Source organism: Volvox carteri (assembly GCF_000143455.1).
Source record: "Volvox carteri f. nagariensis unplaced genomic scaffold VOLCAscaffold_56, whole genome shotgun sequence".
Lineage (NCBI taxonomy): Eukaryota > Viridiplantae > Chlorophyta > Chlorophyceae > Chlamydomonadales > Volvocaceae > Volvox > Volvox carteri.
In genome coordinates, this window is record NW_003307599.1 from 654,063 (window position 1) to 676,467 (window position 22,405).

Genomic DNA, 22,405 nt, shown 5'->3' on the forward strand with positions numbered 1-22,405 from the left:
ATATTAGTTTATTGGCGGCTTACGTCTACTGCTAGTCGAGTTCACCGTCCAAATGCCGCACTGCTGCGGAAGTCCATACCGGCGTATGGGCGGGGGCTTTACCTGCGTAAAGGTGGAACCTGCGTTCCTGGTTCGTCTGCTTCACCGGGCGAGAGTAGTTCCTGTGAACTATGGTCAACCGAACATCGCACCGCCCAGTCGTACTGGGAACTTATCGGCGTGAGGCCCAAGTGGATGCCACAACGACTATTTATTCTTTCCACTTGTCTCAACCGGTATCTTTCGATACCACCATCTATGGTTGTGTCATCTTAAGGATACTACACGCTGAAACATACAGAATAGCAGGAAGTTCAAATGCCATCTACACAGTGCACATGTACATATACACCTAAGAACTTACTTCCAATTCTCCTGACTCTGAACCATGGTGATGCGCATTTGGGGCAGCTTTCCATAGAAGGTGATGCTGTTGCCTTGCCATACACATGGCCGGTGCACTGAGCATTACTGCACACATGGTACTCATACTCATCCCAGCATTTGGCCCCCATCAGCCGGATTAGCATGTAGAGGAAATCGGAGCACACATGGTTGGGTGGATATGTTGAGGAGTATAGATGCATGTTCGACTCAAGCGTCTCATGACATGGACTATGCTCCTTGATGTGGCCCAGCAGTGCGTTTACAGTTTGGTGAAGGGTCCATAGGCAGGTGTCAACGGGCAGGTGGGGTACTACTGGGTCAAAGATTGCCCATAGCGGCTTGTCGAGATGGGCCCTGAAGTGCTCATATGTGTGTGGACGGAAGTCAGGCAGGTCACACCCACATACACAGGTTTGGATCTGGACTTCATCATCCTCATCACTGCCAGGTTAGCCAGGAGCAGTTCCTTCCATAGGGCCATTTTGAGCAGGTCCTGCTCCGCCTCCCAGGCAGCATATTGGGCCGTGAAGTGCACAATGTCCACCGGGCTGTCCTCATCATCTGGTCTCCTAAAACCACTGCCATCCTCTCCTGTATGTGCAGAAGGCAGCAAAAAGCAATGAGCTCATGAAGCCCACAGCATGTTGGTAGGCCCTCCAACATGTGTGACCCCAACTGTGTGACCCAGGGGTAACACAGAAAGTGCCAGGACAGGCAAGTTGTGTGACAGGACATTCAGGAGTACAAGCAGACCATACATAAAGCTATGGATGGGGCTGGTGCATGTGCGGGTCAACAGCCTGTATGTGCAGCACGCAATGGGCAACATGACCCCGTCATCACCTTCACTGCTGTAGCAGCTGACCGCTGAAAAGGTCTCTCGAGTTGCTGGTGGTCGCGCTCTACGCATATTTATAGCGCCGTACTGTGTACCAGCTGCTACAACTGCCGTGGACTGGCTGCCCTGGACATCCCAGTTGCAATCATGGTAGGTTTTTGTCACCGAGGTCCCCAGCAGCCTCATCATGCACAGGTTCGTCTGCATGGTCGGCAAAAACAGCAGATGGCCCAGGCTGGTCAGCAAGGCCAGGAGCTCATCTGTGGAGTCCAAGTTTTGTGCTGGGTTGCCAAGGTCGTCGTTAGGGGGGTCCGCCATCTGGGCCTCCCCAAATGCATATGCTGCATGGGTGGCAAGTATGGTACACAACCGTACAGGTAAGTTATCCACATCCGATGTGTGCAGTCGCAAGTAATTAGTCCCACGACGTTAACTCCTTACCAAGTTACAAGTAACTTAGGGTTTCTCGATTCTCCTTACCAGTGCCAGCTGATAATGACTTGCCTGTTTCACGTTTGTGTGGTCCAGATGATGTCAGCCTTGACACTCGCCAGCAGTGTGCATGACACCTTGAACTGCTGCTGCAAATCATATACGAAACGATGTTAAGATCACAAATGCTCTTGAATAAGGGCGACACAAGCTTGTGACGCACGTGGATACGTACTGGGTACGTAGCTGGGTTGCACATCTACACACCACGCCTCTGAAGAGTGAAGCCTGGAATCTCGGAAGAGGCCATGTTGGGACCTCCGAGATGATCATTAAGGTGCCCTAAGGACCTGCTTGCAGTTCCCGCCTCTGCCAATGGCGTTTGTTTGCAAGAGGTTCGATGTACCAAACTGAGAGATGCTCATATATGCCCGCAGTCGTTTCGCTAGGTATCATGTGCAATACATCTGATACTGATCTTTGACGGCGGATTACAAGCTCTAGTGAGCTCGCGCGGTTAAGATGAACACGGTGGCTCACAAGCCGCCTCGATCTGACAAAGAAGGCATATGATGATTCTGAGCAGAATCAAAGAGCCCGTATTGCAAGTAAGCAGGGTTCATAAATACTGGTCCTATTACTGCCGATGATGTATTGGGTCTGCACGACTCGGCCACAACCTATTTAAAGCCTCGATCTCGCAAAGCAGCAAAGAAGACCCTTGGTAATCTTAAATAGGCCGTTTAGCAAGTTAGCCGAGTTCGTTGGTTCTGGTCCTTTTATTGCCGGTAAAGTATTCGGTCTGCACAAGGCCTAAGCGGATGAAATCCTGGTTTTTCGTTTGCGCTCTTCACGAGACACTTCATTGAGGCTGCTGCTATGGGCGCCATTGTTGTCGTACATTTCGGGATTTCCATCCGGAAATGTACGACAACTTCAAGCAAAATGCACTCTGCACGTGCGCAAACTTGTTGCTGATAATTGCAAAAATATGCATCTGTAGATTGCGTTTTACTATGCTGTCATGTTAAAGTAATGAAGTGGTATTGGGAACCTGTAGGTCGGCGGGTCGATTCCGCTGTTCAGCAATCTTTTGAATGCCCAAGGAGTTCATCACTATTCCCGGCCGCCAATATGCCCTGCCGCCACCATCTCCGGCCGCCTCATTCCCTGGCCGCCCCCCTGCGGCCTCCCCCCGACACCTCCTCCCCTGACGCCTCCTCCCCTGACGCCTCTTCCGCGGCTGCCTCCTCCCCTTCCTGCCACTATCCCCTGCCGCCTCAATCCCCGACCCTACCGCTTCCTCACCCGAAGAGAAGAGTGCCCCTAGCCGATGGACGGTGATGACCTGGGTCAGAGTAGACCTGCGACCTGACCAGGAGTAGAGTCGGACCGCCGTTGATCTGGCAGATTCCGTTGGATGCCGGTGGTGGGTGCTAAACCTGAGCGATCTACTGAGAAATCGGCTAGGGTGACGAGGGTGCCCCGAAATACCGGGGAAGGCAGGGTTTTGCCAGTTAGCGGCCACGGGTGAAGATATGGCCCCCCTGTCCCACACATCATATATATCGCAGTAGCTGGCCGCTGAAAAGGCCCTCTCAGTAAGAGATGCTGGCGGAACGCCTCAGGGCGAATTTGCAGACAATATGCGTGCCGTACTATCTACAGGTACTGCGGACTGTAGCACCGACATAGAATATATAGGGAACGAAAAAGAATCAGAGCCATTTACACATTTTATCAACAGTCATCGTTTGGTTTGGTGGACGTCCTAGCTAGGTCCTTCGCTCGCGTCGCGTGCATGCGGGCGGTGGCCTGTTGCACGCGGCATAAATACATGCATCTATCGCATTACAAAATCGCGTGAAGTACTGCTCAAACATGCTTCTTGCGAACTCGAAGCTCCTCACCGACCATCATCCCGGGCTCGACACTTTCGACGGATTCGCCGCTTTCACCGCTGCTGCTGCTTCTGGTTAGACAGCTCATCACCAGGAGGGCGGCCACAGCCGCTGTCCACCGAATAGCAGCCATGGGTAGGACTAATAACGAAGACGCTGAAATTATGTAATAAAAATAAAATCTTTCAGGTTATGCTATCTTGTCGATTTTCGCGTCGATGAAACGCACATAGGACAAGTCGGGTGTCGGCTTCCTCGAAGCCGGAAAAAGGGCGGGGGCCCCCTGCATCCGTACAGGCCGCGGCCGGTAGCTAGCGCGGCATGTGTGACAATTGATGGGTAGTGTCAACGCGGTGGGAGATGTGCTTTGTTGCAGCAATGCTGATGGTGTGGGAGCTAAGCTTGCACCGGCGGAATCGTCAGCACCGCCTGCGGGCTCCACGCGAATCGCATCCATCCCGGGTGCATGCCATATGGACAGTGCGGCAGACCGCAAGTCGGAATGCCCGTGCGGGCAAAATGGTAACGCAAGCTGGGTGTTCAATTGTCATACGCTGTCATCTCAGAATTCCATTATGAGATACACGGCACCTTTTGAGATGAAATTTAGTCCGAGAGGCGTTGACGTGACTTTGAGCTCGGTCAATTGAGGCAGCCAAAGTTGTTTGTCTCATACGATCTTTGTTGGCAACCGGCGAGATACCTTGCAGTAGGGAATGCTATATAGTACCGATAACGCGTTTCAGCCGGGTGAAATATTATGTTTGGTCCGTTACACACTCAAGGCCTGGGAGTTCGAGTTATCATACGCCGTCATCTAAGAATTCAAATATGAGATACGCGGTACCTCTTGAGATTAAATTTAGCCCGAGAGGCGTTGATGTGACTTTGGCCTCGGTCAATTGAGGCAGCGAAAGTTGTTTGTGCTCATACGATTTTTGCTGGCTACAGGCGAGATACCTTGCGATAGAGAATGCTATATATTACCTATAACGCGTTTCAGCCGGGCGAGATATTATGTTTAGTCCGTTACACACGCACACACGCACACACGCACACACGGACACACGGACATGGGCAATCCTACAGGTCGGGGCTCCTCTGGGCGCTTCGCGCTGGGGCCCCGCCCAAAAAATGTGCCTTGAAGTCGAACAGCACGCAACGAGGGGTTACACATACAATAAAATTAAAAAGACGGAGCCATATACATGTCGTATCCCCTCTGTACCGCTATTTCAAATGGAGCGTTTATTTGCATATGAAGCGTTTATTTGCATTCCGAACAGCAACAGGCAGGGAAGCAAAGATTATTTATATAGCTACTACTGCTGCCAACCACCGGAGTGCCGCGGCACTCCGCCTCTATGGCAGGTACCCACCGTTCATCAGCACCCTTGTTGCTAATAAAGTTACTTCCTTGTGTTCAGGCAGAGTAAAAATGAAGAAGGGAAACAGAATGCACGGAAAAGGCCTTTTTCGTGTCCTAGGACAAGATTTTTTAATTGCTTGAATAATAATTGGTTGCCGTTTAGAGGGAATCGGTTAATATTACATTACTCATTGTTACGATATTTATATTTAGAAAGCTTGCTAGATACTAAAGGATGGTTTCCATACAGCGTGCATGAACGGCGGGCTGTTACGCACGCAGCTAACTAATTGCAAGTCGGTAAAATGTTTTAGCGTCTATAGACAGGACCATAAATAGGACCAAGAAATAGATCGGCGGTGTATCCAGCGCAGATCGCTTTCGCACGTATTTGCTGCATCGTACTTTTGTATATACGACAGCTCTTTCATTCTTCTCCCTCTGAAAGGATCGATGCGTCTCGGGTCCTCCAGCCCGCGGCTATCTTCTCTGTCTGTGAAACCACTTATTTTCAGGTCTGTCTACACATAATGCCATGACACCATCCTATACTTTGTGAGTTCGGGTTTGCCTTTATCACACCCCATCCGTCATGTTGTTCGGAGCGTCCTCTTGTGTGGGGTTTCACACGAAGCTATGTTTCATGTTTCGATATCGTTACATTCTTCGCCTCGTCAGTACCTACTGGGTGCCTTGGGGTTGCGCATGTCCCTCTTTCCAGCCGCGGTAGCAGTAGCAGTAGCAGTAGCAGTAGCAGTAGCAGTAGCAGTAGCAGTAGCAGTAGCAGTAGCAGTAGCAGTAGCAGTAGCAGTAGCAGTAGCAGTAGCAGTAGCAGTAGCAGTAGCAGTAGCAGTAGCAGTAGCAGTAGAAGTAGCAGTAGCAGTAGAAGTAGTGTTACAGCGATACTCCAGGGTGGGGTCATCGGGCAACAATGTACCGCCGTGCACTGTGCTGGGAACCGTGAGACTAGATAGAACGCACAACTTGAACAGCAATACAGCTCACCCAGAAGCCTGCGCGACCCTGCATGGGATGCCCCAGCACGCAGCCCACCATTAAAGATGGGAGTAGCCTGTAGGCCCCTGGCCCCAAGGAGCAGCAGCAGAAGGCAGACAACTCTCAGCAACAGAGCAACAGCCGCTACCATGACTGTGTGTGTGTGGTTGTTACCATGACTGGGCCAGTTTTTGCGCCGTGCGGTGTCAATAATGATCCTTTGCCTTCATTTTCATCAGTTGGAGTCTTTACTTGTTGTAATTCCTTTGTTGACGTCCCTGGCGTACATACATGTCCTCCCTCTTCTGCTCCTTGAGCTTCCGGGTTCAAATCCGCCTGCCGACCCCTCGGTATGTGAGGGGTGTTGAATTGGGAAATGGCCCCCCATCTTGTGGACGGTGTAGGACGTAGTTATATCAACTTGCGAGCTGTCCGGGTCCAGGAACTAAGTTGAGGCGGCGTTGATACGCTAGATTTGGTTGAATGCTGGTGGTGAGTTGCTGAACCCAACGAATGCATCCTGAAATCGGATGGGGTAAATGGATTAGGGTGCTGCTCTCGCAGGGGAGAGCAGGGAACTGCCTCGGGAAAGGGGGCCGCTGGTGAAGCTATACCACCCTGTAACGACATACATACACATCAGCGGGCTTCAGCCGGTCCAACCTAAAGCAAATCATCAGCAGTCTCTGATACCTTAGCGAACATACCGCAGCGGTTGCCCCGGCACACGCTTTTGCATTGCTATATAGGTATACAACAGTAGTTCTCAGAAGTTATGAAACGACAGTTCAGTTTCAGGGCGCCGTACAGCAGGGTCCTAAGGGGTCTTACCCCTTTACGTATGGTAAAGATCGCCAGATAACAGCTGCTGAAGCTTGACTAGGGTGCTTCTTAGTCATTGGTATTTTTTTGTACCTCGAACCAACAAAAGCATCTGGGAACCCGTGCACTCGGCTGATCGCTTCATCTTAGACAGCGCACGCACCCGTTGACCACGGTAACCGCATCAGGCAACTGCACCTGAGCTGCTCAGCTGCATCAGAGCATTGAAAAGTGAATTTGGTTCTATCTGTTATACTTTGTGTTTTCTTGACAACGCATATGCTTAAGGATTCGGTTATCAATGCCCGTGCTTTTTGTTGTCCCACGACCCGGCTGGACCCACTGCCTTCCGTTTAACGTTTCCATTTTTAAGTATAACTCTATTTTCTGATAATTTCATAGTACATTTCACAGTACAAAGCAACCAAAGTCTTCTGTAAGGAGGAACAGGTCCGAACTAGCCACAGTGTCAACCCAGAATGTCCTTCAATTTCAGGGAAAATTGTAAGTATCATGGATTTGAGACGAAATACAGCAAGCGTGGGACAATGGATTGGACGATGTTAGGCATCCTGAACGGTGGAAGACGAAGCGCCTCACAATTAACGGATGTGGACCATACAGCGGTACAGCTCGTGACTCGGTGCAGCAATAATCGGGGCAATGAAGCAACGGTCAGCGAGCGTGGCGATGGGAAGCCTGACCGCAAAACCGGAGCAGATCATCGCAGCTCCGGGAGCCCGACCTTCGTTCCGCGATGCAACGAATGTGAAGGTTGTCACGACTTGTGCTTTCTGTGCGATTTGGATGGTGGGTTATCCCTGGCCGAGGGCCCACGGGCCTCTTTCGGGCAAATACTGCGCTCTACGTTTGAGCGGCTTGGCAGCGGCGGCCGGAATCGCAAAGCCTCAGAACGATCTGAAGCCAGCAGTTACATAGTTATAGATGGCGCTTTGTCAGCCACTTTTCCGTTTGACTTAGATGTCGTCAACTTAAGCGACGCATGACGCACGCCTCACGCCATCGGAACGTAAATCCACCCGGCGCTTCCTGGCACCAACTCGATCTCCATGCGCCACCAAGATCACGGATAATAATTAAATTTCATCAGCCACGCGGTGCTCAGTCAAATTGCTCAGCATGCCAAGGCTCTGTCAACACGGGAGTGCCATAGGACAGACTGCATAATCTTGCTGGTTGGTGATGAGGGGCATTCATGTAATAAGCAGAGGATTGCCTGAAGGACCGGTATGGTGCATCGTAACATCGTACATGTTGTGAGCAGTGCTGTCGTAGACCAGCAGTTATGAGTTGTCGCATACAACTGAGCGAGAGCGGTTTTTTTCGAATGTATGTACGTAGCTATTACACAGAGATGCGTGCGTGGCGTCGCTAAACAGTGTTGACGATTTGGAGTAGTATGGCAGGGGCTGCGGCAGGCAGGGGCGATGTACTGTACAAGCAGCCGGTGGGAGCGAGCTCCTGTGTCCGCAGCACATCGAATCACATCACTTGGTCGAGTGCATGTCCTTACGCGCGCCAGAATTACAGGTGCTGGTTTGCTCCGAAAAGGGAAGCTGTGATGGGGCAAGATGATCGTGGAAGCGGCGTGTTCGGTGCTGGTCGTGGACGGCTTCGTCCCGGTCTAAACCGGGTCGATAGTTTTCGGCTGGAAGAGGTCTCAGCAGGTTGGTGCAACGTTGTCGCGCGTTGTCCTTCTTCGCCCTTGCTGGGAACGAGCACCCTGCGGTGATGAGCACGGAAGATAGCGGCATTCTTTGTGAGGTATTAAACTCTGCCAAGGAAAACCTGTACTAAAACCTGTTCAGGCAGAGTTGCCCTTCCCGATACCTGAGAGAGCGGATAAGACGATGTACATGTAGACAACCCTTTGCTTGCTTGCCTACTACATACATACATGGTGACACACGTTGCGGCAGTATGCACACGCGGGGGCATGGAGGCATGCAGCATGTATCTATCTACATTACTTTCAAATCAGAAACGTGTACTGCAGTACTGGTAAACCCAGTACATACATTCATACATACATAAATATATACATACATATATACATGGATACATGCATACAAATGTTCGCCAGTTGTGGAAACCACACTGTGTTCCCAGCAGTAGAGGCAGGGTACGGATGACCTGGCGGTATTCGGTTGTACGGCACCCCGAACTGTACGGCACCCCTATTGCTCGTCAGTGTTTTGCTTCTCCAGCTCTATTCCTAGGAATAGAGATCTCTCGCGTGCTGAGCGTTGCTTATCGTCCCTTGGCCCAGCCGTCTCCTTTATTCCTCTCTCCAGTCCAAGGGGGTCACAATTTGTTCGCCATCTTGCAGGAGTTACTTTCACCATGGCGGCTCAGTATGTATGTTGTTACAGGGTGGTTAACTTCGCCAGCGGCCCCCTTTCCCGGGGCAGTCCCTGCTCTCCCCTGCTAGAGGGGCACCCTAATCCGTCACCCCATCCGACTTCAGAATGTATTCGTTGGGTTCGGCAACTCACCACCAGCATCCAACCAAATCTAGCGGATCAACGGCGCATCAACTTAGTTCCTGGTCAGCTCGCAAGTTGATATTATCACGTCCTACACCGTCCATAAGATGGGGGGCCACCTCCCATTTCATCACTCCTCAAACACCCGAGGAGCCGGCAGGCGGATTTGAACCCGGGTCAACTGGGTCGATTGGGAGCAGAAGTCAGGCCTTAACCTCTGCCAGCCGCCTGCCTCAGTATGTATGTGTGGTACACTCCGATAATTCAGGGTGCCATAAACCACACAGCAGGAGGGGCCCAGCGGAAGGAAAGCTGTCGTGAAGGAGATGAGAGTCAGGAGAATTGTTACGATCGAACCTATTTAAGAAGCTTTCCACTTGTGTGGTGGGACCGAAAGACCCCGAGTGATGGGTGGTGAGCCGTCTTATCGACCGGCCACCGACGGAAGTACGGCAAAGTGCATCAGATTAGGTGAAGGCCCTATGGCGAAGGCCAAACTACACCGACGAACGATAACGAATAGGCGAATGAGAGTAATGTAACAGCTCATGCTCGTTACAAGAATCAGGATCATCGGTTGTTGGAGAATTGGTTGAGCAGGTGGTTTGGATATCCGATGGACGAGCATTTGGGTAGGGCTTCGCATGCAATAAGGCACAGTTGAGTGTCGGCAAATCTTGGTCGGCATGGCCGTACACATGTACAGATCGCCGTGTGCGTTTTAATGCACATGAACGAATATGGTTTGTACTTCCGTACATATGTGAGCTATTTGGTTGCATGAGAGGATGCGACCATTTATCGGGAGATTACACAGTTGCCAAGCTAGGAGGCTGGTCATCAAGGCGAATAGCTGCATCAGTTGGCTGTGCGGCCGCGGGTTGCCAGGTACCCGGCTGCGGACAGGTTTTGCAGCCAGGCTGCAGCGGAAAGGCAGATGGATACAACATCTGTAAAATCCGTTGTAAGATCTTTGTAAAATCATCTATAGATCGCACCCTGGTACAATGTCGTATAATAGAAAAGGACGGTCCTGATTTGATATACCAGGGTGCGGTGCATAGACGACCAAAAATTTTACACCTGCCACGTTAGGTGAGCGAGCATGCATGATAGCTACCGCGCAAGATTGGTTGCGGCCTGTCCGAAACTATTGCCCTTGCGTACGGCGTTGAAACCTTCATGGATGTTGCTGCCGCTAAAGGAAATAGACGCGCGCGTGTACCACCTGCATGTGCGTGGATCACACAGCAGGACGCATGAGCGCGCAAGAGCGCAGGCAGGATGGCGGCTGTAGTTGCATAGCTGTCCAAGATCCAAGTGTTGTGCGTTTGTTGCCAATCCACCCTGGGAACGTGCCTACCTGACAAATGAAAAATAAAAAACTCTGTTGTCAATTTAATACGTTGTCCTGCCCATCTTCCAGCCCCCAGCAGCTGCGTCCCTTTGCTCTCCGTACGACACTTTAGCAATGGTGGAAGTACATTCTTAGGACGAGCTGATACCTCATTCTTTTAGAATTCTCATTCGATCAATAATACTTAGGGTTGTGCCGGCATTAGAACATTAGAACTAATATTAGAATAAATACAATTAGAATCTAATTAGAATTTTAGAAGACCCCGTTTAGAACGTATTAGAACATCCTAATGTCGTACGGACATTAGAACGGCCGGAAAGCCGTAGCTTTAAGGCGCATCAGCGGTTCACTGCGTGCATTTTACACGAAAATGTCAGATAGAGGTGCGGGGCCATCAAAGCCACCCCTTCCTCATCGGAAGGCGGAAGCATCAGGGCCAATGTACAAGTATGGCAACAAGGAACTTGATGCAAAAGCGTATGCAGAAGCTCTGACCTCCGCAAAGAAGAAGGGTCTTGCAGCTTATTGGACTTCTTCTGCTGGAGGAGGCCAGGGAGTGAAGTACTTATTCATTGGCTTCCGCGGGAGTGTTTTGTGTTCGTTTCAAACCAGCGGCCGTTTTTGCATTCCCCTTAGCGAGCAAGCACTCCCCGGCAGTGATGTGGTGATTTTGTGCAAATAGGGACGTAAATGGACACGTTTGGCGGCGTTCTTGGTTGTTTCCGCAGCGGTCTGGCGTGGGTTTGGCTAGCAGGCACCAGATTAGCCCTTCCTCTCTGTGTTTTTGCATTCCCCTTAGCGAGCAAACACTCCCCCGGCAGTTATGTGGTGATTCTGTGCAAGTAGGGACTTAAAAGGACAGGTTTGGCGGCGTTCTTGGTTGTTTCCGTAGCAAGTCTGGCGTGGGTTTGGCTGGTAGGTACCCTCCCCAGGCACCCGACCGGAGTAAACTTAATTGGAAATGCGTGCGTTTACATCTGTGATGGCCTATACAAAATTTCAGGTTCAACGGACCCCTCCCTGAAAAGTTGTCGAGCGTCTTCTAATATTAGATCCTAATTTCTAATTAGAATCTAATTAGAAATTAGATTAGAACGGAAAACATTCTAATGTCAGGAACAACCCTAATAATACTCGATGACATTCGGCCATTTCAGAATGGATTTATATATGTGGGTAAAGGCACTGTTAACCTGCTTTCCTAACGGGCCCTCAACCTCGTCACTTTTGATGCTCAGTCGTGCGTCGCCCGGGGCTTAGGTTATGGTCGCTGTCGTGCGTTGCGCGTTTCCGTCGCATCCCTAATACCCCTTTGCTCCAGTGCCAGCCACTGTAGCCCCTATATATGTCCGAGATCACGCGAGGCGCGACCACCCTCATCCACTCCCACCTTTCAACACCCGGCTCGGTTTCGCAACACCATCAGCAGTAACAGCAGGAGCAGCAGGCCACTAATGAGATTTCCATTTCCTATAGCCAGCACTGCAAGCGGAATATTCCCGATGTAAATGGCTCAGCAGGCCCAACAGGCATCCAAGCGACTCAAGACAGGTCGGCACGCGACCCGTGGGTCACATCAAAGCCCGAAGGGACGCAGCACGGGGGCACATCGCCTCTCATTCCCATTCCTTCATCCATCCAACCACAACCAGCACCACCAGGACCCGCACACGCACACACGAAAAGATGAACAAACATACGAACAAACAAGCGGGCGCGCTTACATCGTATGCTCTTCCCGATCCCCGCGTTGCGGACTCTGTTCACCTCTGGCCGTTTCCCTGCCCCCCAAAGCACATAAAAGACCTCCCCATTCCCTTGAGCTCGTCCCATTTTTCATCCCTCCCCATCCCCTCGTACGTCCTTCCGTACGTCTGTTTTCATTGAAAAAGAAAATTTCCGCGTCCATAGTCCTCCGTGCAATGAGACCATAGCCCGCCATTACAGCCATGCGGGGCGGGACCGGAACATTTCGCAGGATTCCAGTCGCTTTCCTGTCCGGCAGTTAATATGTGTGTGGGTGTGCGTGTGCTCGCCGAGTGGAAAAAAAAGGATAAATGTGGATGGAAAGGAAGGAGGGTTTGGCGCCGGAGGGCCAGTAGAACACCGCCGTTCAGTTCACAATTCCCGGCCACCAGCAGTCACAGCCCCAACACTTCGGAACAGAACGCAAAACGAAGCCAACGATAATCCCCCGCCCTGTGTGCATGCAGGCGTGTTTATGTGTGTGTATGTGTGTGTTATGTGATGTGTGTTTGTGATGTGTGTTTGTGATGTGTGTTTGTGCGCGCGCGCGTGTGTGTGTGTGCCCATGCGGACCATGAACGTGTGTTGTGTCTATACGCGCTTTCAAACGCCAACAGAGTCGCAACCCAACTGAAGAAATGATTAATCCGAAGACCTGAATGACGATTCATTAAACTTCGTTTCGGGGTCTTGATTTTCGATTGCAGCTATACTCATTTGCAGGCAAATCCTCCCTCTTGGCAATGACGGTGATGGTGGTGATGGTGATAGTGGTGATGCTGGTGGTGCTGACAATCACGACAGCATGACCCTGTCAAAAAGCCGAGTATAATGTCGTCAAGTACGCCAGCCGCGTGCTAAACAAAACAAGGTATAGGAAGGAGGAGGGAGGCGTTAGAAAACGTGCGTTGTCTCCGTCTGGGGAAATATCTCCGGGTCGGTGGGATCTGGGAGCTGCCGCAGGTGGAGAGGAGGGATGTGGAGGGATGTGGTACCTGGGCGGCGCATGTGGATCCCCTCTGTCCCATCCGCTACTCCCCCACCCACCCACCCGCGTACTAACACACACCTTCTCCTCTTCCCACCACCACTAACCAGCACACACCGGGCCGCCGTACCAGCCCCTAGCAGCTTATCGGCTCTGGCAGGTAGCGAGGTTGGTCGCTAACCGACCTTTTTCCCTTCTCGCCCGCTGGTATTGCCGCTACCGTCCCGGACTCCTAGGTACATAACCCCTCGGCGTCTCGCCATGGCCATTATCAGCCTCCGCCTCCGCCTCCGCCCGAGCACCAGCCGCCCCTCGGCAATGGCAGAGGCGGCTCCTTTTTAGTTCCATAACCACCGCGACGACCACAACTACAGCATCTACCTTTCTCCTCTTTGATTTCCCAACTTCCCCCTCCGTCTCCCCCATCTTCACTTCCATTTACCCCACCCCCACGCACACACACAACACCACGTCAGCGCCTTCTCCACCTCCTCCTCCGCCTTCTCCACCTCCTCCTCCATACCTAATTTGCCCACACACGTATACGTTTCGCAGCAGAGCGCCTGTAGCAAGTTGCAGCGGCAGCACCGGCACCATAGAGTTCGCATGTATGTACGTATGTACGTCGTTTAACAAACCCATAATCCCATCTCCGTATACTCATGAAGCCACATTACCCGCCACAGCCATATACAAGTGCCCTGCGACTGAATTAAGCCATTGCCCTCAGTGCATTGTCAGCTCCCCCCAACTTCCCCCCCCCCCGTGTTTGTATTGCAATCCCCCCAAATCGACTCTCTAGATCCTGGCCGCCAGCAACTCCCCCTCCCCCCACTTCCCATTGCTGCTATTGCTACTGCCACTGCTGTTACTGCCGCTCTGCCGTGCACTTACAACTTGCCACTCGCCCTCTCCGTCCTCATGGCTAACAACGTCCACTCCTCTCCCCACGCCAGAAAAAAAACCGCCAAACTACAACGGAAGTAACGACACAACGTCCGTGCTGTGCCTGTATGTGCCTGTATGTGTGTCCTTCGCTGTGCCTGTATGTGTGTCCTTCACTTGTCCGCTTGGGAAGGGGCCAGTTGGAAACCAAACCGATTACTAAACCAACCGAACCAGGCCAACAAAAAAAGCAGCTGTAGCAGCAGTACCCAAACCCGCTTCACGCCAAAAATCTGCTTTCCCGCCAATGACGTGGCGGCCCCCAATCACACACACACACACGCACACATCATCCTCGTGGCGTTGAAAACCCAAACTCAGCAACCACCAACTCCACAAGTTGGGTAAGAGACCGCGCGCGATAGCTTAAGACCACACGACCAACGCGATGAGTCGAAGCGAGGGGCAGTCCATTAAACGCAATCTTTTCGCGCGGTTAGATATCAGGGTGCAGTTGTACGGTGCCGTACACGGTGTGTTGCGAAGCTAGCACATACAAGGGCCTGGATAGCCGTTAAGAAACGGTGGTTGGGAGGAGAAACGCAGCACCAGTCCCGCACTGGACTGGAAACCGAAATCCAAACCCCCAAAAAACAAGCACGCAAATACACGCTTGTTCAAACGTGGCGAACATGGCGAAGATGGCACACGTACGTTGCCAAGCCGATGGTAAGGGAGAAGGCCCGGGGCCCCCGTCCGCCTGCCCGCCCGCACGTGGGCTCGCAATGGAGGAAATAGAACAAGGCCGCAAAACCCCAATCATCACAACCGAAATTGTTACCGTGGGTTTATCAGAGGCGGGCGCCAACAGTAAAACAAAAAACGGATAACTGTCGCTCCCCCCCACACACGCACACCCTCTTCAGCACAGCTCCTGTTCCAGCTCGTCCAGCATCTCTATGATTTGGGGGAAGTGGGGCCGGTCGGCGGCATTCTGCGCCAAGCAGCGGCTCAGGAATTCCCGGAGCGGCTGCAGAGGGAGAGACGCGATTAGGGCAACGAGGGGCAGGAGGAGGGGGATGTGGGCGGGAAACACACACACACACACACACACGGGAAAACACATTTAGGAGAGGGAAACGCACACAGGATGGACATTTATAAGGGCCTTGTGGAAAGTGCGAAGGTCCCCGAAATGCGGGTCGGACGGGGGGGCTGGGGGGCGCTGTTTGGGAGTGCACCAGCTGATGCTTCATAGCGGTCAAGTCAGGCCTCGATATGCAATGCAAGTACACACGCACACACACACACACACATATACACACACGCACACATACACAGAAATACAGCCGCATCAAACACAGCTGACTAGATCCACCAAGTCGCTTAGTTGCCTTTCGCCGCTGCAGCGCCTCCGCTTATTTCTGGTGCGTCTGGCGTCTTTAACCTCCTTACCAATATCTACAACGCCCAGTTCGTTCGTTCTAGAAAGTTTCTAATAGTCAACAGCAACGTGTGCTAGGATATCATTTTCAAATGAAATCTTAACGAAAATGATGAATTCCTGGAATGTTTTACCACACGTCGCCGTTGGCAATTCGGAAAGCTCGCCTCGGTGAAGTTATTCTCTAAAAAAGATGTTATCACCACCAATCGGCATTTCCCCCATCGCGACTCAGGTCCTTAAAACAGAGACACATACAGACACACACATGCACACACAGACATACAGACACACACAGACACACGGGCGCGCACGCACGTGAATACAAATACACACACACGCTACGCCCACACGCATCCCCTCTCAACACATACGTACATACATGCAGACATACGCACGCTCTACATATACACACAGAGTTATGGGCAGCCACAGACAGACATACACGCTCACCTGGGGGCAGCTGGCCCCAAGGGGCAGCGGCTTGCCCGTCGTTATGGCATGCAGGATCTGCCCGTGAGTCAAACCGCCGTACGGTCGTTGACCCGTGTACATCTCCCAGACGATAACTCCGAAGCTGTCGAAGGGGGGAAATTGCGAGAGCGCGCGATAAGAAAGAGGGCATGTACGACATTTTCAATCACCCAAGGCTTCCCCTGCACCACTTTATTGCCCCCTTCCTTGTCCCCCCTATACCAACATATCCCCTTTCAACAAGATTTTTCTCTTTTTGGAGGGCCGCCCTTCCTCTCTCGATCTGTGTCCTGTCGTACTTCCCTGTGGCAGCCAGCCTTTCACAATGGCCTCTTTCCCTCTCCCTCGCCCCCTCGCCCCCGAGCCAAAAAACACGCAGACACACACACCCATGCGCACGCAGGTGTACATCCCAAAAGTCCTCTTCCCCTGCTCCTTCCCCTCCCCAGCTGCTGGCGCTGCCGCCGTATACCCCTGCCGTACCTGTACACGTCAGCCGCCTTGGACAGCAGTCCGTCTACCAATAGCTCTGGAACGCGTTGGGGTTCGAACCCGGGTTGCAGCGGATTGGGGAGAAGAGCAGTAGAAGGAAAAGGAACGCGGGCGCGGGATGACGGGTGCAATAATTGAGTTCGGTTGCAAAACAGCCCCCCTGGAGTGGGGAAATGGGAGAGCATCGTCGCAGCTCAAACAAACACCTCCCGCCCGGGACACAACACCAGGCAGGCCCCCAGGTTTTCTCCCTCCCCCCACCAACCCCCGGGATCTCCCCCCCCCCCGGCACCACCATCATAACCCAACACAACCACCACCACACACCTGGGCACATGTGGGTTATTGTGCCGTACGACCGCGTCGTAATCGCCTCCCCCTGCAGCACCCGGCTCAGGCCAAAGTCCGCCACCTTGGCGGAGAAGTGCCGCCCGTCACGGTCGCTAGCGGCGAGGAGGACATTGTTGCCTGAACAGGACACGTTTCATGGGGAGGGCGGGAAAGAAGCCGGGTCGCAACTTGACTCTTTACACAGTAATGAAGTATTGTTAAGAAATACGCAAGTATGAAAACTCTCCCCCCACATCCCCACCCCAGGGGGGCCCCCCCATATCCCCAGCCCCCAGCCCACTCACCCGTCAAGTCCCCGTGCAGGATGTTTTGCGAGTGCAAGTACGTCATGGCGGCCGCCATCTCCCGCGCCGTCAGCACCAAGGCCTTGAAGTCCACCTCAAACAGCGAGTGGCGCTTGCGGAACCAGCCGCGCTCTATGGCGTCAGACAGCCCTCCCTGGAGTGGTAAGACATGTGGGGCAGGGGGAAGGGAGGGAGTTGTTGGGCATGTTGCTAAAGATGTGTAAAACTGGAGGATTGTTTGTTGGGAAAAAGGAGAGGGAAAAGGTTTCCACATCCATCTGATAGAGGCACGCACAAAAAAACACGAAAACGCGCAAATCCTCCGTACCATACACACACGAAGACACGAACTCATGAAGACCAAACCCCAACCACACCTTGTTGCAAAACTCCATGACCATCCACGTCTCCAGCATGGTACGACCCTCGTTGTCGGCATCGGTCGCCTGACCCATGGGTCGAGTGGAGTGCTTGTACGTCTGTACTATGTTGGGATGGCTGATCTGCACATCATACATACGCACATACATACATACGCACATGCATGGCAGAGGTGACGGGGAGGGCGCGAAGTTCTCTAGCGAAGGGGGGAATGTTAAAACCAACGAAGCGCCGGACCCCAGCCGGGTCCTATTACTGTGGCTACCATTGCCTGGTATATGAGTGTCGATCATTTCCAACAGGGAAGAGAAATGGAAAGTAGTATTGGTCCCACGAAAGCCGGTGCGCGGGGAAAACTATCCGGGGATGCAAAGCCGTAATTACACTGCCAATGCCTCAACATATAAACTGCCAATAATACATCCAAAGCACTGCGTTGTGTGCAGAGCGAGGGGTGAGGTGGATAAGGGCACTGGCGGGAGGGGGAACATAAGGAGGTTACGAAAAGGGACTTTGTCCCCCTCCTTTCCCTACCGACCTTAACCCCACACCCCCTTTCCCTGACTCCTCTCCAGCCCCCCAACCTCACATCCACCCCCCAAATACACCCCATCCAAATTACTACCCAGAGCCCCTTACCCTCCCAACTCCCAGCCTCCCATCCAGCCACCCTTTCCTTGCATGAAGGCGGCTGCCGCAGATATCGGCCGTTGTTCCTTCGATTCCCTTCGATAGACTTTCCTTCGATAGACTTAACACCATCGTATAATCCCCTCTTTCACTTTCGCACGCGCCCATGCACCTTCCCCTCTTGCTCGTTTTCGCATACACCGCAAACCCCATCTCATCTCACCTCCAGCGGCCCCCCGCACCCCCACCACCCCCACCACCTTCTCATACCTTCCCCCCTGAACCCCCTCTACCTGGCTCCCCAGTACGGCCTCCAGCACCTCCAATCGGTCGTCTTGCTGAATGGTCTCCAGAACCTTCACCGCTACCTGAGCACCGTTCCACACACCTGCCGCCGCGGGGGAGGTGGGCAGGAGGGGGGAGAACGGGGGGGAGACACAAGGGGGCGGGGAACAAGGGGAAACACAGGGGACTTGTAAGTGTAAGGGGCGGAACATGCAACCCAAGCAATGGGCCATGTAAGCTTGAAAATTAGGTGATTTAGAAAAAGTACTCATGAGGCTTAAGCGCTATGACGAACTGACAAAAGAGTTATAAGATTCCACTTTAGGACGAGCAAACAAAACGAAGAATTGTAAGAATCAATCGACGATAAGTCCAAAGCTGCAGACTGCCGCGGGCGCCCGATTTGATGATGATAGGGTAACTGCCCGGTAAGAAGATCGAACTGCCCGGTAAGAAGATCGAACTGCCCGGTAAGAAGATCGAACTGCCCGGTAAGAAGATCGAACTGCCCGGTAAGAAGATCGAACTGCCCGGTAAGAAGATCGAACTGCCCGGTAAGAAGATCGAACTGCCCGGTAAGAAGATCGAACTGCCCGGTAAGAAGATCGAACTGCCCGGTAAGAAGATCGAACTGCCCGGTAAGAAGATCGAACTGCCCGGTAAGAAGACTGAACTGCCCGGTAAGAAGATCGAACTGCCCGGTAAGAAGATCGAACTGCCCGGTAAGAAGATCGAACTGCCCGGTAAGAAGATCGAACTGCCCGGTAAGAAGATCGAACTGCCCGGTAAGAAGATCGAACTGCCCGGTAAGAAGATCGAACTGCCCGGTAAGAAGATCGAACTGCCCGGTAAGAAGATCGCATCCCTTCCCCTCCCCCGCTCGCCTCGCTTTTGGGGTTTTAGGGCATGAGCATATGCGCGGTCTGTGTACCCCGCCACCTTTTTACCCAGCTTCTTTCGAGCTTTCCTCCTCCCCCCCCCCCGCCCTCTTCCCCCCATCAACCCACCTCTATACACCCGGCCGTACGACCCTTTTCCCAGCAAAGGCCCCAACTTGACGTCATCGAACGGGTCGATCTTGGTGTTGATAATCGTAAACCCAGGACCGCGCTGTGGGTACCGGGGAGGGGACGGGGGGTTTCGAGAAAAGTGGGGGGTAAAACACACACGGAAGGCGTTGGGCGGGTGAGACATACATAGATAAAATTACATAAAAAAAAACACGTCGTGGACAAAACGCAACATGTGAAGGTTCGAGTTTTCAAACTGGGGGATTCTAGCCAGGGTTTTTAAACGAAAAGGACGCCAGGGGCACGACAACTCCGGAGCCCCTTCCCCATCACACTACCCTCCCGCACCCCACCCAACACACCGGCAGGAGTCGTTAGCACTTTAAACTTCACCGTGGTGAGCTAATTAAAAGGATCCCATATTTTTATATCTTCATTCTTCATGCATGATATCATATGATATCATAGATACCCCTCCCCTCGCCATGCTCCCCTACCTCCCTCGCCATGCTCCCCTACCTCCCTCGCCATGCTCCCCTACCCCCCTCGCCATGCTCCCCTACCCCCCTCGCCATGCTCCCCTACCCCCCTACCCCCCCGTCCAAACCTGCGAGCGAGTGGAGAGCTCCGCCGAAGCCCGGGGACCCGAGCTGAGCGTGACGAAGTAGTAGAGGGGCCCACCGGCAGCGGGGGCAGCGGACAAGATGGAGGGAATACCCACCTGCGGAGGGGTGGGAGGGAGGGAAGGGAAGTGAGGCCAGGGGAGGGGGGGAAAACATGACGACGATGACGATGATGGTGATGATGATAATGATGATAAGAGCATGTGGACTCCGGAACCTCTGCACACGACAAGGATACGACGTTTGTCTTGGGGGAAGTAGGGAAAGGGAGGAAGGAACCGAGATGAATGAGAGGTGGTGAGAACAAACAGCATTTGGGGAGAGGAGGAAGGATCTCCCCATTGGCGGGATTTTCCCCCTCCCCCCCCGAGTTACCCCACCCCCCAACACATAACCTCCCGCCTCTACCACAAAATTTCCCCCACCCATTGTACCTCTGATCCCCTCACATCTTATATCGTGCTCTCCCCTCTCTCCCCGCTACGACCCGAAACCCCCCACGGCGGTCCAGCCAGCCCAACTCCCTCAACCCCTTCCCTCTTCCCCTTCCCTTGGCCTCTGGTAAGCAAATGGTTCCCAAGCCCTCATTCCCAGAAAGCCCGTGAGCTCTCCCTCCACCCCACAAGCCTTACAAGCGGCATGTACGAATCCATTGTCGTACTGTGTGCGGATCGAAACTGGAGGTTGATGTACCGCCTGGCCCCCGCGGTTGCAATAGCTCCCACACCCCCCGACAGCGCCACGTTGCTACTGCCGCAGGCAGCGCTGCTGCTGTGGCTGCTGCTACTGCCGCCGGCGAAACTGATCGGGCCCGCTGGCGACGCCGCTGCCGCCGTTGCCGTAGATCCTGCCGTACCCGTCGCGGCTGTTGCTGTGTAGTACACTGAGAGGCTGAAGGACTCCTGATTCTCAATGGCGGCGTTGTAGCGGAGTCGGGACGTCTCCGGCGGCTCCGAGTCCGAGGTCTGATGGACGAGCAGGACGAGCAGCAGTACAGACACCACAAAGTTAGCGGAGATGAGGGAAAGAAGGTGATGGGGAAGAACAAGTTAAGAAAGGTTTAGTTCGGGGGAAAGGAAACGTTCTAGGAAGGAATAAGATTGAATAAAGCACGTTCTAAGCTTCCTAATTGTCCCTTGAGGAATCGGATCGGGTTATAAAGCGTGCCACGAAGCAGGGAGCCACAAAAAGAGGGGCACGGTTGGAGTGGGGACCGGGAGGTGAGAAATCCTCCAAGCCAAACGCAGGTGTGAGATTTCATCGCGGGTAAAGAGCGCCCGTGGAAACCAAGCCCCTCCCCTCCGTTTCCCGTCCCCCTACTCCCTCCGCATTTAAGAACCCTTCCCTCCCCCCTGTCTCATCTTTACACACACCTCCCCCGTCTCTCCCTCCCCTCCCTTCCTCACCGCAAATGCCTTCCAGAACGCGTCCCCCGAGAGGCTATCCTTGGGTATTCCAGTGGCCTTCTCCCAGGCCTCGTTGACAAACATGATGGGCCAGGTGGGAAGAGACATGTTCACCAACATGATGCCCTCGCTGCGGGGGGAAAGGGGTTCCGGGGAAGGGGTAATCAAATGCAAGGAATTAAGGCGGTAACTGCCGGAAGGATGTGTGTGTATGTATGTATGCGTTCGAGGAGGTGTGTGCGTTCGAGGAGGGTAATCAAATGCAAGGAAATTAGAAATGAACTGCCGGCAGGCGTCCAAAGTTTGAAGCTGCCTGCAGGTGCCCTAAGTGATGATGAAGTCACTAACCGAGGGGATAAGGGATGGGGGCCAAAAGACGAAAGGCGGAGAGAGCCGCAGGGGGAGGGGGGAAAAGGAATCAGGAGGGGAAAGGGGAAAATAATTCCTTGTTGTGTCGGTTGTAAAAGGAGTTATTCTGTTGGCATAAACCAATCGTCCTCGAGGTTGCCGATATCCTAAGGACCGCACACTCAGCACACCTCGGTCCAAAGCAACTCCCATATTTCCCCCCTCCCCATCCTCCTACCCCCCCCCAAACAACCCCGTGTCCAACCCTGGTTCCACCCCCCCCCCCGCCCCCCCCCCGCCCACTTGAAGCAATCCAGCGCCCTGATCAGCTGGTTATTCTCCCGGTACAGCTGCTCGCTCTTGGCCTTCTGCGCCTCCAGCAGCCAGTCCTTCTCAATCTCTCGGAC

The 22,405-nt window shown here is 53.1% G+C and overlaps 2 protein-coding genes across 2 annotated transcripts in view; both read right to left on the reverse strand.

The window, feature by feature from the left end:
* VOLCADRAFT_96951 (uncharacterized protein) overlaps nucleotides 1–2,006 on the reverse strand; it is a gene marked incomplete at both ends in the record, with an annotated part of 7,318 nt that extends 5,312 nt beyond the window's left edge. The window contains 3 exons of the mRNA XM_002955983.1: nucleotides 830–1,017; nucleotides 1,360–1,605; nucleotides 1,964–2,006. Coding sequence (XP_002956029.1) covers nucleotides 830–1,017; nucleotides 1,360–1,605; nucleotides 1,964–2,006 — 477 coding nt within the window. The remainder of the gene's footprint in view (nucleotides 1–829; nucleotides 1,018–1,359; nucleotides 1,606–1,963) is intronic.
* A 17,040-nt stretch (nucleotides 2,007–19,046) lies between these two features.
* VOLCADRAFT_35483 (uncharacterized protein) lies at nucleotides 19,047–19,460 on the reverse strand (the record flags this gene model as incomplete). The annotated part of the gene is made up of 1 exon (XM_002955984.1): nucleotides 19,047–19,460. A coding segment is annotated over one exon (414 nt), but the record flags the coding sequence as incomplete, so codon positions are not given.
* Between the last annotated feature and the right edge of the window lie 2,945 nt (nucleotides 19,461–22,405).